The sequence below is a fragment of the Mastacembelus armatus genome, chromosome 24 (genome assembly GCF_900324485.2).
Source record: "Mastacembelus armatus chromosome 24, fMasArm1.2, whole genome shotgun sequence".
In the NCBI taxonomy this organism is placed as follows: Eukaryota; Metazoa; Chordata; class Actinopteri; order Synbranchiformes; family Mastacembelidae; genus Mastacembelus; species Mastacembelus armatus.
Window position 1 is genome coordinate 14,837,319 of NC_046656.1, and position 22,376 is coordinate 14,859,694.

The 22,376-nt window shown below is 37.0% G+C and overlaps 1 protein-coding gene across 3 annotated transcripts in view; it reads right to left on the reverse strand.

The window, feature by feature from the left end:
• man1a1 (mannosidase, alpha, class 1A, member 1) overlaps positions 1 to 22,376 on the reverse strand; it is a 106,113-nt gene that overhangs the window by 55,142 nt on the left and 28,595 nt on the right. For all 3 annotated transcript variants that reach the window (XM_026318270.1, XM_026318269.1, XM_026318271.1), the window contains 2 exons: positions 20,952 to 21,048; positions 4,461 to 4,576 (listed from right to left, as the gene is read on the reverse strand). In XM_026318270.1, coding sequence (XP_026174055.1) covers positions 4,461 to 4,576; positions 20,952 to 21,048 — 213 coding nt within the window. The remainder of the gene's footprint in view (positions 1 to 4,460; positions 4,577 to 20,951; positions 21,049 to 22,376) is intronic.

Below are 22,376 nucleotides of genomic sequence, written 5' to 3' on the forward strand. Positions count from 1 at the left end.
TATCTTAAAGTGCAAGTTGTTTTTCAGAGCAAATCTCAGGAGTGAGATAAACCCTGTATTCTTACTCTTTCTCTTCAATTAGATATAAAAGTGTTGGTTAGCAGCTCGAAAAGAAATAAATGGCATTGACCTGTGTGGTGCCTGCAGTGAGTGAGGTGTTAGAGCTACCGATCTATAAGGTTTTTGTGATGCAGGAAAAAAAAAACAAAACCTTTAGCCGTTGCATTCAAAAGTTATCACTCAGGGTTATTGTTTGTACCTTAAACCGGCTTTAATGTGTACGATTTAACTGGGGGTGTACAGATTAATTGGAAAACCAAAACAAGACAGACATAAATTCAGCTACACTGATACACAGGAAACTACAAACTGTATTGTTTTTGTATAAGATGACAGACCATGGCTATATGTTGTGCTGGATTTTGTAGCACTGAGATTTATCTAATTTACCTTGCTACTCCCCACAGTTTCATCAACAATATAATATAAAGAGCAGTTACAAGGAGCACAGAAATATGGTAAAACTGGCTCTTCCACTGGCCAGTGCTGTCATTTTAGTGTGTTGATGTATGTACTGACAAGTCAAAGCCACTAAGACCTTTTGTACTTTGCTTAGGGACAGCTGCATTGATGTAGACATGTTGCCCAAAGACAATATCTGGATCCCCTCCATCCCAGCTTTCCATCTGTCAACCTTTTCTATTTACTCTGTCTCAAAAGATGACTGCACCTTCACTTTAGAGGGTACTAATGTTTTCTAAGAATGTACACATAGTTGCATCATGGATGCAGACTTTCTTTCCTGGATTACTTCACTGGAGTCACTCAAAGTTCAGTCAGCAACGGTCCTTGTTTTGCGTTTCAACATCATTTGTCATATTCTGTCAGATATGATCAAGCCCATTTTGTTCTCTTTTAATGTTTCATTCAAAATATGTCAAACTAAAGGACAAAGAATCCATTTTAAGAAAACCCATACAACAACTAACCTCTGTGACATTTTCAACCTTTCCAAGGTGGTCTCACAATGGCAGCGTTCCTAAAGCATTCCTATTACAATGCACTTGCTGTAAAACACATACACAAACTGTCAAGTACCAAAAGTTGCTTTATATCTCCACATTGTGCTACTGCAGGAAATGAACACAGCAGATCAGCCTCTTGCTGTTACAGTGCTGTTTGAGTGACAGGATAATTGCTGGCAAATAGTGTAAATAAGGCAGCATTATGCACAGAGCAGTGGAACTGAAAATTCAGGTGTGGCAAACTCCCACAAGTAAATAAAAGCAATTAAAACACTGAGAATCTACAATTTTAGATAGCATACAGCATTTAGGACATGAAAGAATAATTAACTACAGCATTTGAGGTTTATATCACGTTAGATATACGTTATATTATATATATATATATGAAATACCGTTAAGATATCTATATTAGCTTATAAATTAATCTATAAACATGGTCACATTTGCAATCACTGCACAAAAGAAAAGACAGTTTTTCTGTTTCCCTTTAATGAGGAGCTCTTCATATTCTAATGAGAGTGGTTTGACAATAAGGCAAACATCAAAAGAAAGGGGAAAAGTGTGTGTTTTACTCAAATACATGTTCATTTTTGCCTATGTCATTAAGCAGATATAATAATATCCTAATATCCTTCAGAAAACATGTCTACTGCTAACAGTACCTGGTATAATTGTTGTTTTTCATTACTTTTCAAAGATTTTCCATGTACAATGTACTGCTTCAAGCTGAATATTTCAGTCAGCATTACAGGTGATAGTAACTGATAATGGTAATAGATACACCCTGACAGGAGGAGGTATAAAAGTGAAGAGTTGAATAGTTTTTTTTTTTATGCAACTTTCAATTTTTTTAAGTTTTACCTGTATCATTGTGTACTTGTAAGTATATATGCAAATGCTGAGCAACTCTGCAAAGTGATGTCACAGCACTATAAACATTGAACAGGACCCAGTAACAAGTCCCATTAAAACTGGACAAATAAAATGATAAAACAGGAACACCGAGACAGCAAGCTATTATCAAACACAGACAGTTTGATTTGTTCCTACTTATCCATCCATGTTTTTATTATTATTTGTGTAATAGAGTCATATATGGATCAATTAGACATGTTTTTGGCTCTTTGCCTCTGGGTATTACTGATAACACTGTGGAAAAGGAATCAGAGTCAATACAGTTATTTCCTGTACACACACACACGCACACACACACACACACACACACACACACACACACACACACACACACAAACGTCTGTTGATTTTTATGCTCATGTGCAATATCTTATTAAAATGGATTTGATTTCCAAATATGAATTCTTCATTTACACATGGTTTTCTGTAACCGACACATTTATTTAGTGGAGTCAGAATGACAGGAATCTGTTTTAATGAAAACATCTCAGAGAAACGATTTCAATAAAACATTAAGTGAATTGTGAATTTCTAGCAGAGCCATTTAGAAGCCTGGATAATTGTTTCTTAGAATGTAATCTTCCAAGCATCAGAAAATCACATTCAGTTTTATATCATGTCATTAAGAATACATTTACCACATAAAATATTAACATCCAGCAAGTCGGTGCTTATTGTGTTTATTATAATATAGCTTAATTGTACTAATCATCATGTGTTCATTTCTTATGAGCACGAGTTAGTGTACCAAAAACACAAATAGAGTGCTGCTCACTACATTTCTTGGAACTGTAATGATTTTTCCAAATACATTTTTAATAATTTTTTTTTTTCCTTAGTGGATAACATTTAGCTTTATTATATTATACTGCTCGCAGTTAGTGTCTTTGTAACTCAAATAAATACACATCAATGCCCCAGCTTCAATAGTCAGATGGCTAAGTGAAGCCATTACAAGCCCCAATAATAATACATAACCTATCGTTCATGCATTTTCTGAAACCCAGCATCAATAAACATACATTTGTCCCTATTTCAATAGCTTACAGTAAAACTTTTACAGCACTTAGGATTCCTGTTTGAAAGCAAACGTCCTTCAATAAGACCTTTGAAAAAGTTGAAGTGTTTTTAGTTATTACATGCAAAATCTGTGCTTCTATTGCTCTGAGTGATGTGGAGTGAAAACACTTAAATAAAGATAAGTGATGGGAGTATGGACTTGTCATTGACCTAAACAGACTGTTGTAGACATCACTTCCTCAAACAATACCAATATCTTTTAATACTGACAATAAAAAACCTGTTTTTTTTAATCTATACACAAACCCTGTTTTTTTTCTATGATCCAGCTGTTTCCTGATAAGTAATTTTTCTCTCTACAAACTACATGTCAGTTGGAAGTAGATTATGTTTTCACCCCTGTGTGTCTGTCTCTTAACATTATAAACATATTTGGATGAAACTCAGCAGACAGATGGTGATCTAGATTTGGGATTAACGACAACAGGTATTATATGTTGCATTTATGTGATACTGGGAAAGCCTAACATCCAGGAGGTCAGTTAGCAGTGGTAAACATTGCCGTTGCTTTGAGGAAACTCAAACCAAGACAAACAAACAGCAGCTTAACAAAAACATAAGAGTCAAACTGTAATGTCTTATATAGAAGCTGGCATACAAAAAATGGATAATGGTCTAGTATCAAATAACTGTCAGGGACACACCTAGCACTAACAAATAAAGGCTGGCCACTAGTAAAGGATGATTACAAAAAAAATAATACAGGATGAAATTACAGTATCTACTACAACAGCTCACACAGTGTGAAGCCCATTTCCACCGCTCTAATTTATCAGTTCATGTCACTCTGCTGCTGAGTGTCTATTTTAACAGAAACAATGTTTTCATACTCAAAGTAATTCTGTACCAAATGAAAGCCTGGTTTTATCGGCCTCAGCAGACGGAGCTGCTCAGTTGCTGTGAAGTTTGCGTAGCTGTTTTTTTACGTGAATGAAAGAAGTCACATGACATCAACTAAACCATTTCCAGGACAAATGAGCAGCTCCATCTGCTTAGAAAGGCCATAAGACAGGGATGAATTTTTGGAAATCAATTAAGTTTGACCTAATGTTGAAAGTTTTATGGCCAAGCTATAAATGAAGTGTTTATAGTTTGTCAGGCTGAGGAATTGCTGCACTCAACGGCCGCCAGGATCTTCAGGATATTTTTCATCTCCTGTTTTTTCAGATATTTTAAATTATATTATGATCACGTCTTTGGTACATAAAAGGTGTTTGCTCTTACACAACAAGTTCACATTAACCAGAATTTGTGTTAATGGAAGTGCCAAATGGAACAAAGTTCTGCTGGTTAACGCTCCTATTTGTTACTGAGATCAGTGATTCAAGGCTTTAGTGACTAAATTACGGTTTATGACAGAAGGTCAAAGGTTTTGCTAAATCTGAATATTTATCTTCACAAGGTCGCACACAGATACACACAGGGACAGTTACTTACCACATTAAAGTCGAGGTTCTTTTCCACCCAGTCAGTAGCAGCATCAAACTCCTCAAACATTTCCATGATGTAGAGGGTATCCAGAGCATCCACAATCGTCGCTCCTTTTATACTTCCTGCAAGAACAGAGACAAGGATTATGCTTATTGTACATTAGATGCTAGACATTCTTGCATATTTTTCTAGTCTATTTTACATATCATCTCTCAAGAGAAATGCTGGGAAGAACTCTGGAATAAAAAAAAAGCCTCATGTTAATTTTTCCAAATAAGTAAAAACTCTACTGAAGTTCACTGAAATGTTAAAAGCTAGCGTGTCACACCATTCCTTTTATATGAATGACAACAGGTGTTGGCAGCAGTCTCACTCAAAAAGCACTGAATAAACAGCAGACGTTAAGAGTTATGTTTGGAGGTTGAATAAATTATTTTGTTCGACAGATGGTGTGGGGCAGCGATTATCGGCACTGATGAAACGTCAGGAGTATTGCTCATCTCTGGTGATTAGCCTCATAGCAGGAGGGAAGACACACTGAGAAACACAAACCATTATTTCAGTGCTGTTATTTCCCCAGTCCCCTAACGATTCCAAAAGCAGTCCAAAAACCTTCGTTCGTGTTTGTGTCAGAGAGCTCAACAAATATTAAGCATGCACAGCAAGCGCAGAGCCTTCAGCAAAGCTACGAGTTATCACTTATTTGTTAAAGGCATAAAACCTCATCTCTTTGACCACTGTGACCATTTAGAGGTGAAAAGGAAAATGCAACAATGCTGAAGAGGACACTGAAAGAAAACTACAATAAAGTACAGCAAAGTAAGGGAGCCAGAATGAAAACATTAATACATCAGCAATGGGAGGCCAACATACAGAGCGAGAACAGGGAGTTAAGGTAGAAAGAAAAACAGTCTGAAAAACACTGAAATAATAATAAAGCTCAAAGAGTCAAGATAAAAGCCAGAAAGCTGCTGGTTTGATATTGTGTGAACCTGCTGGTTTATATCCCTGTGTAAATGCTGGGAGGATTCACAGGCAGCTAAAAGCTTTCCATTACACCAAATGCTGAGTCATCAACATGAAGGAAAGAGCCTTACTGAAAACTAGGACTGCTTAGTCTGTGACTGGAAATTATTATTATTACTTTTAAATCACCCCTGTGAGTTGACAAACCGGTCAACTGGAACTAGGTGTGAAGATGATTTTGATCTCAAGTCAACAGATACAAATATTTTTTGTATATAGGTGCTAATCCAACAAGTTCATTTCCAAGTCTTGGCCCGAGATGGAGTACAAACCTCTAAAGTGTATTATATATCCATGTATAGCTTTTATTCACCTTCTCATGCATTTATTGCATAAAATGTAAGAAACACACATATAACACTGGGCACAGATTGGAGCTTTAATAAAAAAAAAAGAAAAAAAAAAAAGAATCCTGATATCTGTGAGAACACTCGTCCAGGGCCTCAGTGGCAGAAGGCACCAAAAACCTGCTAAAATCAGCAGGTTCTGTTTCCATGTCCAGATGGAAAAGCCAAAAAAAGAAAAAAACTGTGATCAGATTCATCTGAGGTCTCTGAGGCTGGAAGAGCATATCCAATGATCTTGGAGGTGACTTAAGTGTTGCGAGAGATTTTGTTTCTGTTGGCGACTACGAGCATAGTGAGGTAGCAGATGGCTCAGCAGAGGGCATGCTTCTGTAAAATGTGAGTGGTAGTGCAGGAGGACAAGCTCTGAGATGCTTCTGTAAAGGAGCAGCAGGGGAATAGAGAACTTCATGAAGGCAGGTGGTAGGCTTGACAGGGTGGAGAACTCTTACATTTCTAAAAGTTATTTCTAGAAAACCACAAGTATCAGTGCTACCACCCACAGCAACAACTACTGTGATCAAACTATTAGTGTGTGTCCTGTTCCATGTAAAAGGTTTAAGGCCTACGTCTGAATGATAATATAAATAATCGGTAGATGCAGCCCTAAATGCTTCTTCAACTATTTTCATGCTGAAAGGTGCAAACAACAGACACCATCTTCTTGTCATACTTGGATACCACTTTTACAGTTTTTTTTTTTACCTTGGCCTGTCACATTTCTATTCAGTAATTCTGGCAAAAGCACATTATTGTTGTCTTTGAGTGGGGATCTGTCTCCTTCTGCCATGTGTTCACTCTGCTTTTTGAAGTTGCTACCAGCATCCCCTAAATGTACTGCGACAAGAACTTGGAGCTCCCCTTTGGAGCTGCCATTTCTTTTTGCGATGGTGACTTTTGTCTTGTTCTTGCCAGTGTTGCATGTCAGAGACGATGCGCAAGATGTTTAAGTGACTGACAACAGGGACAGAGTGAAGAAAACTAGACTTGCACGCCAAAAATAGCTTGTCCAAGCGCCTTGAGGTTGTGTCAAAGTGCTGCTAAAAAAAAACTGAGACCATGAATTCAAGACCATGACTGAAGAAACACAAATTCGACATTTATCTGGCTAACTAGTCCCAAAGGATGACTGAAAGATATTTTTAGTAGCTGTGATCATTTAAGAATTTAATGTAGGGCAAAACCTGCAGCACAGTCCTGTTGAGGCTGTCATATGGTACTGAAAGACAAGAAGATGAAGCTCTCCATTTTTGACATAATCTATAAAGCAGAACATAGAAAAGGGAGAAATGAGTAGACAGATAAAAAATGACAGAGCTGGTGTCCTCAGGAGACAAGAACCATTACCTTGCTGCTCCCAGACAGAAAATAAGGATAGATGGCAGACTGAAGGTCTAAAATTAATTTAACAGTATCTGTCCCTAACTTCCTGTCTGCCATAAAACAAAATCCATCCAGTCGTTCCTTTTCCTACATCCGCCGTCTCTAAAGAGCTATCATCCATTGCTTTCCTTCATATTTAAGAGTTTCCTCTAAAACCCTTCCATTCATTTTTAATTTGGTTCTTTCTCTTCAGTACCTTTCTTTCCTCCCTTTGTTTGTGTCCTCAGCCACTCGCATGTCCGTTTTGTCCTCTTTTGAGTTCTCCTCTCAATTATAAAATGAGGCAATGACAGATGAATTTAAAAAAAAAAAAAAAAAATCAGAAGACCTTCAGGCTTCATTGATCACAACCATAGACATATTGCAAAAGCTCATAGTCCTGTTTATCCTATCCAATAAACTGTCATGTACCAAGTGTTATTCTACTGAGGCAGTGCTAAAACAAACATTAGTTGTTTCTTACTGTGCACAACGGGTCAAAAATAACACTAACTTACTGCACTCCCTCTTCCTACACTGCATTGTGTGTGTGTGTGTGTGTGTGTGTGTGTGTGTGTGTGTCAAACAAGAAAAATTATGCATTCTTTGGTTGTTCAGAACAAAATAACCTTCACTTCTAGCAATCAGGCAGCAAAGATGGCGCTGTAATCTGCGATGTGGGTGTGTGCGTCAGTGATTGAGTGAAGAGTGATTGACAAATGTGATGTTGCTTTTTCTTGCACTCACGCCCAGCTCCCGATTGTGTCGACAGAGGTTAAAATGCAAACACAATCCCTACTTATTCTAACTTCGTTCAAGAGTATACATTATATTTAGAATCTGTAAACAGTGGGTGGAGTAGCAATTTAACTGTATGTATGTTAATATGCTCCTGTGACAAAAACAGGGATTAAGCAATAAGCCCACCGTAATCCCTTTGAATCTCTTGCCCATCTGTATTTGTCATATTTCTGATGAAGAATATGTAATGTGATGCAATATAGTCATGTTTTTTTGGATAATTTATTACTTTTTGTACATTCATTTTTTTCTCACTATTGTCTGCTGCAGTTTTAAACACCTTCAATAAAGGCTACAGGTTTTTAATGGATGTTTCATACATTTCTGATTTGATATACTGTAGCTACAGTACTGAACACCATACATTTATTTTTATTTATTACAAATTATTATTACCATTATTAAATTAATAATAACCTTGTGCTCACATGCTTATGAAAGGCTTTACAAGTTTTAATCAATCACCTGTTTAACCAGTTCTTATATTTAAAGTAAGTAATATAAACAGAATTTAGAGACTATAATTAAAATCTGTGGGTTGTTGGGTGTGTTTGTTGTAGAAACAAAGGAAGTTGAGCCAAAGCAAAGAGAAGTAAATGTACACGATGTAAATTATATCATGCACTTAATATGAGCACAATGCAAGACCTCAACATTTGGTTCTGCCTTCCAGCACGTAACTCGCTGATGAAGCTTTTATATCTTCCTTTTACTGTTGCTCAGATCTCCCAACCCTTACACAGTCCAAAATTTAGATGGTTTTAGTGTGGGTTTTTCTTGCACCTTAGCTGATGTTAAGGTTAAGGAAGCAAGAACATCCCGTTTTTCAGCTTAAATCCTGAGTTTTATTAGAGATCTTAGCATCTCTTCATCAGCTACTTGATCTTTTTAGAGTTAACTTTTACAACTTTATTAATAACACCCAAAGCTAAATGAACACATGATCTAAATTCTATTTTTGATCAACTCATACCTAATAAGCCAGATCACATTCTGAGATGCTCTACCAAGGGTCTTCTGGCTATTCCCTTATTGAGGCTCATAAGTAGATGTGACAGAGCTTTTGTTAAAGTTTCCAGACTCTGGGATGCATCGCCTGAGGAACTCCTGTTTGCCTTCCATCATCAGTCAAGTTTCTTCTCAAAACACACAGGCATGTTTCTTGAGTAAGATTCAGTCACTGGAAATAATGTTCTAGGCTAACAACTAAAAATCCTGGTCACATCAGCTGCTAAAATTTTGGTAGACACCCCATGTATGAGACATTGTATGTATTTTTTATTTGGAGGGAAGTTCTGTGCTTATGCTCACAGACCTTCTCATCAGCAAATGAACACAGCATAATGATTAAGTATGACTAAAACACAATACTTTAACTGCACAAATATCAGCACCAGGTAGCTGACAAATTTTAAGTAACTCAAGCAATATGTTGTTAACCTTTTTTAGTGAGCACCACACTTTATGAGCTTTCCTGCAGTGTTTTTAAAGTAGGCAGCCAAAAAAACAGACAGAGCTGTAAATATAATGTCTTTTCAGCTTTACTGGTGGAGATAAATGAATATTGGAACTAAAGACTGACTCAGCAGCTTTAATTCAAAAATAACAGCCTCAGCCTTCAAAAGACTGACACCAGTCAAAGTGTCACTGATATTACAAAAAAAACTTGAAGGCTGCTCTCATCTTATGATAATTGTCTTAAAAAAAAAAAAAAAAAAAAAATCCCTTCCTGAATTTCTTTCCTTAGCTCACTGCCTTTTTCACCCCAGAAATGCTGTGAAAATACAACAAGCTCCCAGCATGTCTCATATCATAATGTTAACGCAATGCAAACTCTAGGTCTAATCCTTAATCCTACAATTTGATCCAGATTTCAGCCCCTCAGCCCTGCTGGTGATCCTATTTATCCCCAACTACTGCCTCAATGTTGAGTCTTCACTGTATTTTTTGAAAGGTCACAGAGGGGAGGTGAGGGAAAGTGATGGCTAAGCCTTTGGCTAATCATGTTATCATAGGCACGCACAATCACACACATACACATTCCCAAAGTGTATTAACCTCTTGGCTTCTGTTGCCAGATACTCAAGCGTCAACAGTTTTTGTCAAGGTTACACTGAAAGGCAATATCACGCTTCACTTTGTGTGTGTGTGTGTGTGTGTGTGTGTGTGTGTGTGTGTGTGTGTGTGTGTGTGTGTGTGTGTGTGTGTGTGCGTGTGTTGAAAATCTGAGACTGACACAGAAAGAAAGGATTTAAAGCCAAATCATAATATTACACCAAATACAAAATGCAAAGAAGGTGACTCCAAGTTTAAGCTGGAGAGTTTCACTGCTAATACTTCTTTGGCTGCTTCATTTATTCAGGCGTGGGAACTTTCCAGGACCCGGGTGGACTCAGGGAGTGTGCATGAGATTGTGTGCATGTGCTTGTGTCTGTGAGTGTGTATTTAGGTGTGTTTTTGTTCATGATCAGGAAGATGGGTGGTGCTGATGCAGTTTGTTGTTCTAAGCCTTAAGGGATTTCAAGGCTCTGGTGAATAGACATGTTGTTTAGTATATGTGAGTGTGTGTGTGAGTAATTAATATGGATGTAGACTCAAGATTCTAAAAGGAAAGCTCAGGAGATGAGCTCCTAAAACACAGGGCTGCAAGGTGTGTGTGTGTTTGTGTGTATTCATGTGATGGATACCTCCACTACAGGCTGCCATGCTCCCTTGTCTGTCTCCCATCTACCTCATTGTGAGACGGTGATTTACATCATTCCATACACAACCAAATACAACCCCACCTCCTTCCTCACGCACAGATACACACAACACAAAAACCTGAGGGAAGGCCAGAGCAGAATTACTTCATCCATTTCTATTACAGAGATTGAATATCTGATTCAGACACACACATAATGCTGTGTGTGGGCTCAAGCTGCAGACTAGGACTCAATGTCAAATTATATAACCCACTTAATGACTTATCTGGAAATAGAAAGACAGCTAAAAACATTAGCCTTCTTGACTGGTGCACTGATATTTATTATAATATTTTTAGCCATGCTAGTGACATTTTAAGGCTGGCAGAAGACAGGAAGCTGAAACAAATTTGGTATGACATAGTAATGAGGGAGTAACCAAGAAGAAATGCTGCATTTGGCTTTGATGGCTGCAAAACACCAGTGATGTTTACATGCCTAATTCACCAAACTGCAAGACAATGACATCATGTATTTTACCTCACTGGAGTTCAACCAGTTTTACTGGCTTATATTACTTTTTCATTTAAATATCATGCAGTTTATGTCCTTTCCCATCATGGTCCTCAAAGACCTCCAGCAAAAGTGGATGCAATTTAAACTTCACTGTAGTGTTTACATTCATAGATTTCTTTTTTGTGAAATTCAATTTTCAGTTCTTTATGCTCCTTAGTACTGCTGTATGAACCCTGAACCCTAATAAGTACACGCTTTTCACAGTAATCTGAAAAAATAAATAACATATTGAAAATAAATGAAAAACATGAGCAATGCTGTTAAGCCAAAAGTTTGTAGAGCTTTATTTCCTGTATAGATGGACATCCTTTAATGCGCTACTGCTCAACTGATACATTACTCTTGTGCTGGCCTTTCTTTATTGGCTTCCTACAGAGTTTAGAATTGATTTTAAAATCTTACTTTTTTTTAATGTCACTCCAGGGACTGGGCCCACCTTACATCTTGCACTTTTTAAAACTAAAATCTCCCTCTAGGTCTGTATGGACCTTCTTACCTCCCTCTCAATATTAGAAGTGTCCCCATGTCCTCCTGTTTCCTGTCTGCCTCTCCGTGATCTGCTGTTGAATAAAGGCAAAATGCCCAAAACTAGAAAAAGTGTCCCCACTAGTAAAAGCAATAAATCTTACTTTAGAATCACTCTCTATTTGCATTTGGACCTATATCTCTAAGTATGTACATACTTATCCTTTTAGTGTCTTTAGAAATCACACTCATGCCCTTACCCTGCCACAAAAGAGGTGAAAATTAGTGAAGTATTACTGGATGCACAGAGCACCTTAATAATTCTTAAGACAGAATTTAAGTTAAATCAGCTGTAATGGTTGCACTCTCATGTTGAAATCAAAGACAAAGTTGAAGCCATTGGAAAAACCTGCTGGGAGACATTTCATGTTATAATAGACCATAGTTAAATAGACATCTGTGCTGGATTTAAACCTAAACAACTCCACAACCAAATCAATTTCATAGAGAATGCTTAGTGCTAAAGACAAACACAATGACACTTTTCACTCAACAGTAAAGATCAGTGTGGTTTGGACCACAAAAGCCTGTGTCTGGAGCAATAATTAAAAAATATAAAAAACACATAAATGCAGTGATGTATTTAAAGTCTCCTCAAAAAGACCTGGAAACATGGTAACTGAAACAACAATAACACCTGAAGTATAACAATTTGAGACTACTATGATCATTGTGCTACTTTAACCTGACTGCAACTATTGATTTTCATTAGGGTGCAACATGTACATAAGACATATTTGAAGGTCAAGTGTAACTACACCGGAAGAGACCTCAGTTCAACGTTTATTCTGTCCAGGTATTTCTAGTGTCACTTAAGCAAAGTAATGGAAGGACCTTCGGCATCCCTCCAAGGAGCTGGCATGGAGAAAGGCCACAAGAGACACGGGGGGAAAACAACAGGATGAAAAGAAACCATCAGAAAACACTGGCAGCATCGGTGTCAAAGCCTGCCATTCATCTAACGGCCTTTTAAAGCACCACAGGCAGGGCCAAGAAGATAACCTCCACTGCAAAGCCTTGTGTGTATCAGGAGATACAGGCCTTTTATTTCCTCACACTGCCTGTAGCTATGGATCCATCCAACAGTCCAGCAAATAAAAAGTCTTAACAGGCTGTGAAAGTAAAACATAAATTAGCTAACCCCAAGCAGCAAAGGGAGGAATGTGAGCAAAAACAGAAAAGGACAAAAGAAAATCCAAAACTATTTAATCATACGTGGTTTTATTATTTCACCAAATAGCTCTACCTCAATCAATTTTATATGATGAACTGTTTTTACCCTAATTAGACAAGAGAAGTCAAACTTGGAGCTCATTTCAACATTACATATTGATTTTTAGAAACCAAAATTGGTAATTTGTATTCCACTACAAGTATAAATAGTGATCCATTTTTGTGATACACAATAGGTGCCCACAATTGCGGTTACAAAAAAATTAATGCATCACTGTGTTCTTTGCTTTTTCAGCTATTTTAATAACCAGTTAATTCATTTCAGTCATTTTACAAAGATGCCATGAATGATCTGCTTTCAGCATCTCACATGTCATGCATATTTTTCTTTGACTCAGTACAGCCATCTCTTGTTACTTATTGATGGATATAAACACTGACACTGATTAGCAAAACGTTAATATCGACCAATACGTCAGGTCTGCAGATTTATCTGGGTAATATAATTAAAAATAAATACTTTTAGTAGAAGTATTATTTATATTCTTCTGTCCTTTTATCTCGTGTGTCAGTTATGTGTTAAACTGTTTTTTCAGCACGATCCGATCTGTTTAATGGTCTTAAGATTTTTCCTCTGAAACAGCTCAAAGTTTAGACCAACAAGAGGTGCCATCTTAGTTCACAGACTCATACCCACATCCGTAGACACAGATGTGCAAAAACACACACACACACACACACACATCTCCCACAGGGAGATTTCTGGTTGGTTAAACATAAAAGTGCCTTCCCATGCTGGCCCTTGGCTCCAACGAGAGGCAAGGAGGGCCTGTGTTTCAGCTGTGAGCTCTCTTGCCAGTGGACTGCCAACATTGTTAGTAACACAAGAGAACCACCGAGGAAACCATACAGACAAAACACCACAATTTTCAATCAGGGGGCACATACTGTACACACAATGTTGGTGCTAGAAAAACCTGTAGTCATTGTTGGAGCTGTAAGAAATCTTTTGTGGCTTCTGAGTTAGAGCAGTGTCTGTAACTGCAATAAGGGAGGCTTAATACCAGATTATTCCAAAGAAATCCATTTAGATAAAAAAAAATATATTTGTTGACTTTGTCTTTATTGTGTCAGAAATCTTTTCTGTGTCCTTGGAAAAAAGACAAGAAAAAAGAAAAAGGGAAGAAAAAAAAAATACAACTGGGTTCCATTATAAAGCCTTGGTACAAACTTCACCTCTGGCTCACTGGCTCAAGTGAGGATGAGATTAAATTAAATTCCCTAATGTCTAACAGGATACAGCTTAAGGCTGGGCTGACAACTCACTAGCACTACAACCCAAATGAGATCGCAGGGATCTGGAGAAGATAATAATTTGTCTTCCAAGGGGCAATTCACATATTCACCATTCTGGTCACTGAGATTTGAATGGAAAAACAGAAAATGTAAAAGTTAGAGAAGGAGGTCTTAATAATTCCAAGTATTCTTGAACTTGAGCATTTAAATAAAATAAAGACATTTTGACATCTGATATTTTCACTCCCACTATGTTTGTTTCTATGTATACTCCATATGCTCTCCTTTAGTGTAGCATGCTGACTGTCTGTTCACAAACTGACAATGTCACATCAGGAACTGACCCACTCTAGGCCCACTTAGAGATGTACCTGTTCCTGTATGTGGGTCTCAATAGCAATATGCTGGTCATAGACAGCTGAGCTGAGTGCAAAAAGATAAAGAGAAAGTCGAAATGACAGGAGGAGAGATGGAAGTCATATTCGCCTCTAGCTGTATTTAATTTTAGCAAACAGGGTGAATCTACTGAGTCTTCAGGGAAAGGAAGCTATTCTACTGCAGATGAAAAAGCCTTGCCTTACAAAATACTAATATTGTTCTTCAAAACGCTGCATTCCTCACGCCATAATTAGAATCAACAGGGAAAAAGCAATCGAGGACGATGATGGATATATATAAAAAAAAAATTTAAAAAAAACTTCACATCATCAATTTTCCCTCTTCTCTCCAGGTTCCCTTGTAAATGTTGTGGTTTGATGTCTTGCCAGGGAGTAGTGCTATAGCTACTGACATCACTGGACACAGAACATGTTTATTAAATTTATCAATCAACTCTACCCAGTATTATCGACCTTGCATCTGAAATGTCACTATCAGTCAGCCTATCTGTAACTAGACAGATCATATGTGAGGGGGACAAACTATATTTCAGAGCTGTGTTGACAAGAGGGCAAATGCTTTTGGATGAAATATTGTTTGTGACTGAAACTGTTGCACCATGATGAAAAGCTGCTATGGCACTCTAGACATAGGATGAAACAACAATCAGTCTACACTTCAGTTGCCTAATCAATGTGCAATTCATTTATGATTTCAAGCAAAGCCTCTCATTTTACATTTGTCATTTTGATTTAAAAATCAAGACTCATGCTTCCACAAGTTATTAGTACTGACACCAAAATTTAAAAAAAAAAAAAAAATCTACTTTCAGTCTCCTAACACAACTGTGTACCTTCATGGTCTTCAGATGTTTTTTAACATCTGAAGTTATACTTCATTTGGAATAACTATCAATAAAAAATAAATACAAGTCACTGCTTAATTAAAGTATTTACGTAAGAACATTATATGCCAGTGACTGAGCCAAAACCTAAATTAAAGTCTGTGGGTTAGACATGATTAGATTTGATTTACAATGGCCTGTCAGCACAAGCAAACAACCACACAACTGTCATGTTTTGATTGATGTTGCTGAGTTATGTGTTGCTAAACTGTGATTAGTTACATCACATTTTTCCACCAGTGAGAAAAGCAAGAAAACCACACACGTAAATATGTCATGTGAAATAACCAAAATGCATTTGTCTTTACACAGGACCTACTGCTAACATCACTAACTTAAAAACTGAGACTAATGGGAAAATTAGGAAATGCCAAAAACAAAGCAGTAAGTGAATGACCTTTTACACCAGATTTTGCTGTTTCCACCATGATCTCTGCTGCCACAGTCAAGCCACTTCTTGGAGATATGGTTGTGAAACTTTTCTCTACAATGCTGTGCTGCACTGTGGTTACTTACAACCAGTGGTTCTCCTCTGCAGGGACCTCTGATCTACAAGCTATAAGAAAGATTAACGCTATTTCTGAAAATAAACCTATTTCTCTTATTTGTTTGTATGCATTCATTTTCTACCCATTCACTTAATCAGCTTCTTGATCTTTTCAACACTTTGTCAAATAGGAGCACAACCTGTAGTGCGCAGCTGCTTACATGAAAGAAAGACTGGGGGAAAGCTATTAAACACTGTACTTTGTCAGTGTTTAATAGCCTTACAAGTGTAATACATTATTACAATCCTCCGAACAGATTGAATTCATCTGATTATCTCTGGCTCTTACTTACTGTTTGAGTAAAAAAAAAAAAAAAAAAAAAACAATATAATAATGTTTGATAAAGCATATCAAAATTATGTCTGGTTGTCTGCCAAAGTCATTGGTTGGGTGTATTTCAATGTTCGAATTTGCTGCTTTTCTGTTAAGACAGTACTTTGGGATCTGGGAATAAATAGTGTAGCTTTTGCTTAGGTACTTCTCTATATACTAAAGTGGTCATGATAAAACCTGTTCCTGTGTTTAAACCCTGCATGAATGTTGCACATTTTATGTTAAACAGAGGGAGCTGCAAAATATAATGACAGTACAATTTAAGTGGACGGTACATTATGAATTCAGATAAATCAGTGAAGAATGGTGCATGACCAAATCCAGGCCTCATATGTACCATCTGAAAACTCAATAGTATTTTCTTCTCAAGCGCAAAGTAGGATATGGTGGCTGTCACCTTTAATGCAAAACATGACTCCCTGTCTAGGGCCAGTGTTTGGTTTGACCGTTCTGGGCTACTGTAAACACATTAAGCACAACATGGCTGCCTCTGTGAAAGGAGACCTGCTCTATGTAGATTTAAGAGACTCATTCTAAGATTAAGAAAATGAAACCGTTCATATTTTCTGGTGATTACACAGTAATGACAAAATATTTATAAATACTATATTCCATTCCTGCTAATAGATCACTCTAAATATTACACATTGAAGCCCTAAAAGCCAGAGTTAAGCAGTAAATGTAGTCAAGTACATTAAAAACTCACTGAATTTCTGCAATATCCAGCCAAACTTGCCAGCAAAGCAAACAGCTGACAGTACAGCTGGCAGCTGAGACTAAGAAGATATGCTCCTCAGGGGAATGAGCACAGAGGGAAGAAATTCAACCTCCCCCAAAGATCCACCCCATCTGCAGTCTTCTTTCAGTCAATGGCTGAGAGAAGAAATATGGGCTGAGGTGGCTTACTATAAGATTGTTTAAAAATCCATTCCAGAGGTTTTTGGTCAGGAAAACCCATTTAAATAGGTATTTTCTGATACATTCACTAGTGGAAACTAACTCATTTACACTTCAACAGGCTGCTTTAAATTTAAGTCCACTTTGGCCATCCCTATTTTAAATATGAGGATGCTTTGCTCACTGTGAGGATCTCTCTTTTCACACAGCTGCTCCACGCAGCTACTTTTCTTGTCTGCAGCCATTTGTCATGAACACAGGTACTTGTATGCATGAAAACAGTCATTATATTAAGTTGTAAAGTCACCAGTTGTCAAGTTATAAGTCATGGTTTCCTACATTGATTTATATTGTAAAGGGGGCCACTCACCTACAACAGAAACCAACACACCCACCATAAAAATGCATGCACCTAGGGGAGATTCTATTTCACAAAGCAGATAATAGACATTTAATCAGATCATGTGGGTTTTAACAAAAGGTTGCTTGAACAACTATTTAAAGAGTGTAGCTTTTGCTTAGGTACTTCTCTATATACTAAAGTGGTCATGATAAAACCTGTTCCTGTGTTTAAACCCTGCATGAATGTTGCACATTTTATGTTAAACAGAGGGAGCTGCAAAATATAATGACAGTACAATTTAAGTGGACGGTACATTATGAATTCAATAATTAATAAAAAAATATCAATTTATCAGTCTAAGAAAGTGTTTCAAAGTTGAGAATGTGTTAATATTTTCCAAGAAAGAAAGATGGGGTGCAGCAAATTAAAACTTGCAGCTCTCACTTACACTCCTCCTTATTCTCCTCCCAGCAGCCACTCATAACAAACCAACTTTTCAAGTGATCTTTAATTGTTATAAAATAAGGCAAATATGGAAATTACAATATTGATATTTATAATATCTAAGGCAGATATTCTTAGAGGTGGAAAGTGGCTTTGTTATATACCGTAATATTCTAGGCCAGGATATATCTTCTATAGAAGTTGGAAATGCGTGTGACAAGGGCCTGGTAAAGTCAGTATGGAGCAGCCAACTAAAACCTGTTCACTTTTCTACAGCACTGACACAAGGGATAAACAGAGAATAGAGAGAGAGGGAAACAAAGAAAAAGAATAACCCAGAGAGTTGAACAGGCTAGTCTGATAATTAGTATTCATAAAGCTGCTTTTCTCTCTCTTCCTGCATTTACGTATGATAAGTTTCAGTAATGAAACAGTGGATGGAATTTACACAAAGCTGATTGAATTCCCTCATTAAACATAAAAAGGAAATCATTAAAAATGAGCCTCTACGTCTTCCACACTGTATGACAAAATAGGCTTAGTGGGGTGGGGCTTTGCCATTTAACCCATGAGGTTTCCATGGCAAGGAGTGAAGTTACTGTATGTAATTCCATCAACAGATGTCTGAGAAAACTCATCATCTCAAACTATCATGTAGTGTGCATTTAATCAACACCATTATTTTCTGTCTCCAGGCTACAAAATTAAGTCAGATTTTAATTTCCTAAAACAAGATGCAGAAAGACACAAAAAAAATAGCAGAAATACAAATAAATACAGTACCTTTATATTATAAAGAAATCTACCAGTATTTTCATTTGGTTGATTATGTTGGGTTATGGCAAAAGTTGAGCCAGGTTCAACCTCTTGCCAGAGCCCTCTGCTCTGGGACCCCTGCTGTGTCACTTAACTGGCTATGTTCAAATGAATGAAAAGACTATGTTTTTCATCCATAACTGATGCCATTCTGAAAAAGGTTTTGCAGTAAATACCCGTTCACGTAATGCTTAGTTTCAATCTCAACAACCTTATCAGTGTCGTACCAGCAGCAGGAAGCCGTTTCCAGCTCAGTGCCACTTGGCAGACTTACAATACAAATGTAGCAACTAGCCTATGAACACAGACCAAAATAATGCTAAAAGAAGCAAATATTGGACTAACATTCGGCAGCTGGCCAGAAATACAACTCCAAATAAATGTCAATGTTGCTCCATGTCTGCTAGACATGTAAATATGCATCTGTTTGCTGACATGTTAGATATAACACCTTTATAAGGTGATAATGTGCCAGAACTGTTTTCATTGCCTTTTCTGATGCCTCTAAGGAAAAAATAAAACTCTCTACCACTTTAAACAGTATTTTTATTTTTGTCCTTCCCTCCACTCAACTGTTGTTTCACATTCAGTACTGTATTTGCATGATTACCCAGAGTTTACTTGAATTATTATCTTGATATATTGTTGTTGTAAAGAAAGAATAAAATACTTAAATATAAATGGTTTAACTGCTACTGGCTTCACTTACACATGCCTACACTAACACAGAAGAGGAATGGGAAAAAAAAAAAAAAAAAAAACAACACAGAAGAATATCAAACCAGACCATGTACGAGAGTGCATTTCGGTGTCAAGGGAGTAGTCTTATCAGCAGTCAAGGCACAGCTACCTCTTTCACACATGAATTCCATCTCATTTATTCAAGAGCTTGCAACACTATGCTAAACTGTCAGATACACCACCCACTGCAACGCACACACACACATACACACGCACACACACTTCATTTGGAGCTGAAGTTATCTAAACAAATATTCTCACTGAGAATTTAATTAGGTCAAGAGAGAGAAAGAGATCTTAACAAATTAAAAATCCAATTCCTGTTCTTATTAATCCAATCACTCAGAATAAATAACAGTATTCATTATGTGTACATACAAACACACCTCCAAAAAAAAAAAGAAGATTAAAGATTAAACATAATTTCATTAGATTGTTTATGTGTTTGCGTCCACTTCCTATTCTGTGTTACATTAAAATTGGAAAGTTCAAGAATTTGAAAGCTGCAAAAATGTAACAAAAATATTCAGAAGTGATTTTTAAAACTTAACCAGACAAACACTAAGTAGTTTCATCTTCACGCATTTAGGTCAGTCGTCTTCTGTATCTCTACACACAATTATGAGGAAATACACACATTATAGTGCATAATAAATGTGATCATGTGAGTAGTACTGATCCACCTGCCATTTGCACAGGGCAGATCTGTGTGATCGTCTGTTCTTAGCTTCATGTTTACTTTAGCAGTAATTCCAGTCCAGCTTTTAAAGCAATGATCATAACAAAACACCATGAGACAACATGAGGAGCAGCATACAGTGTGTGTGTGTGTGTGTGGGTGTGGGTGTGGGTGTGGGGTTAAAATAGGACTTAGAAAAGTAAGTAGAACGCCCCTACACACACTAGTCACTAGTTGCAGTGATAGGTGAAAGAGCACTCTAATAAACAAAGTGTGTAAGTAATACTCACTAATGAAGCCCTTCGGTCATTTAGCAGCATACTGAACATTATTTCCCATAAGGAGAATTAAGGTTTTCAGAAATTAGTCACAAAAGTTTCAGATAGTGACAAGGATGACGACAGAGACAATAAGATGCCCCATGTCACCACAGTCATTAACAGCACAGACACCAACAACTGGCAAGTAGCACAAACAGAATATAAATATATGATAAAGTTGACATTTGGAGGCACACGTAGATGGATGACAGCCAATTTGGCTGCTAATCTAAAGGGCAAGGCCACTGGCGGCAGGGACAAGAGATCAATCGTGTGTGTTTGTGCGTGTACGTGGTCGTTCACTCACCGAATAGATTGCTGGAGTGGCCTTGCTTGGAGACAGGCCTGAGCTCATTGGAACCCCAGGCATAGCGCCTGTAGCTGTCCCATGCGTGCTTCATCATCTGACAGGGAGGAAGAAGAGGAGATGGAGTGGGGAGAAGGACGAGAAGATGAGAATTGAAGAGTGTTAAAGAGGATGATCAACTCTGAGCTGCAACAATAAAGAATTAAGTCATTTTAATAGAGTGGTGTGGTTTTGTTTATAGCATGAGTGATTATGGATTTTTTTATGCTATTACCAATAAGTGAGAATTTAAAACATATATTTTTTAACCAAACACTATACAAGCAACCATTTTGGTAAGAGTTACTTAACTTTGCTTTTAAAGAGCTGTGATCAAGGCACACACTGAGTGGAACACTTAAAAAAAAAAAATCATTATCAGCACTCTCTTGGGGCCACACTAGGAACAGTACTTTCACACATAATCTACCCAAACACATTTTTGGCCACTTCTGTAGTGCAGATTTTTTTGTGCCGTATACACTGGCAAATACTTCAATCTAGAACTGCCACTGACAATATTTTTTATTGATAAATGTGTCAATTGTTTTCTTATTAATCAACAAACTACTTGGTCTGTAAAATGTTAGAAAAAAAAAACATCTTATTTTAATTGGTCAAAATGTCAAGACTCAGACTAGAAAGGAGACTGAAGACTACCTCTGCAAATAACTAACAGCACCAATACAGGTGTGTATCTGAAATTCTTTGTTTCAAGCCAGCCAAGATTTAGCCACCAAAGCTTTTTTTTTTTTCTCTGTTGTTGTCTGTGACCGGCTGAGCTGGTCAGACATCTTGGCCCCAAATAATGGGTACTCTTTACACGTTCACGTTAATAACTTATCTAAACTTTTAATGGCATTTAAAATCCAGGCTGTAGTCATTTTTTATCCCATCTATCAAAGTTAGATTATCCACATATTTAGTGCTGCAATTCTTACATCAAACAATGCAGCTGACAATGCAGTCACCCTTGTTCAATACCTTTATCGAAGATGTGAAATTACCTATTCCCACCACTTGTCTGCTAAAAACTCCCAAATCTAATCACAAAAGGAGAGGCTCAAGCCTCGGGCTGGGGTTTGGACAATGAACACTGCGTTGAAATAAGTAAATAACAAGTACAGCATCTGTCAACATGTTCTACAATAAAATGCTATGCACTTAAGGCTTTCTTTTTAATGTATTTAGAATGTATTTAATCACTCTATGCTATGCTTTTTTAATTCACATTTTTTAATTTCCAATATGTGTTGTTCTTTAATCTTCAATAATAATAATACTGAGGTAAGTAAGACAAATGTAACAAAAATCAACAATATATTAAACAGTCTTTCTAGCTCATCTTCTTTATTGTAATTAAGATTAAGTGCTAGCAAAGTAATA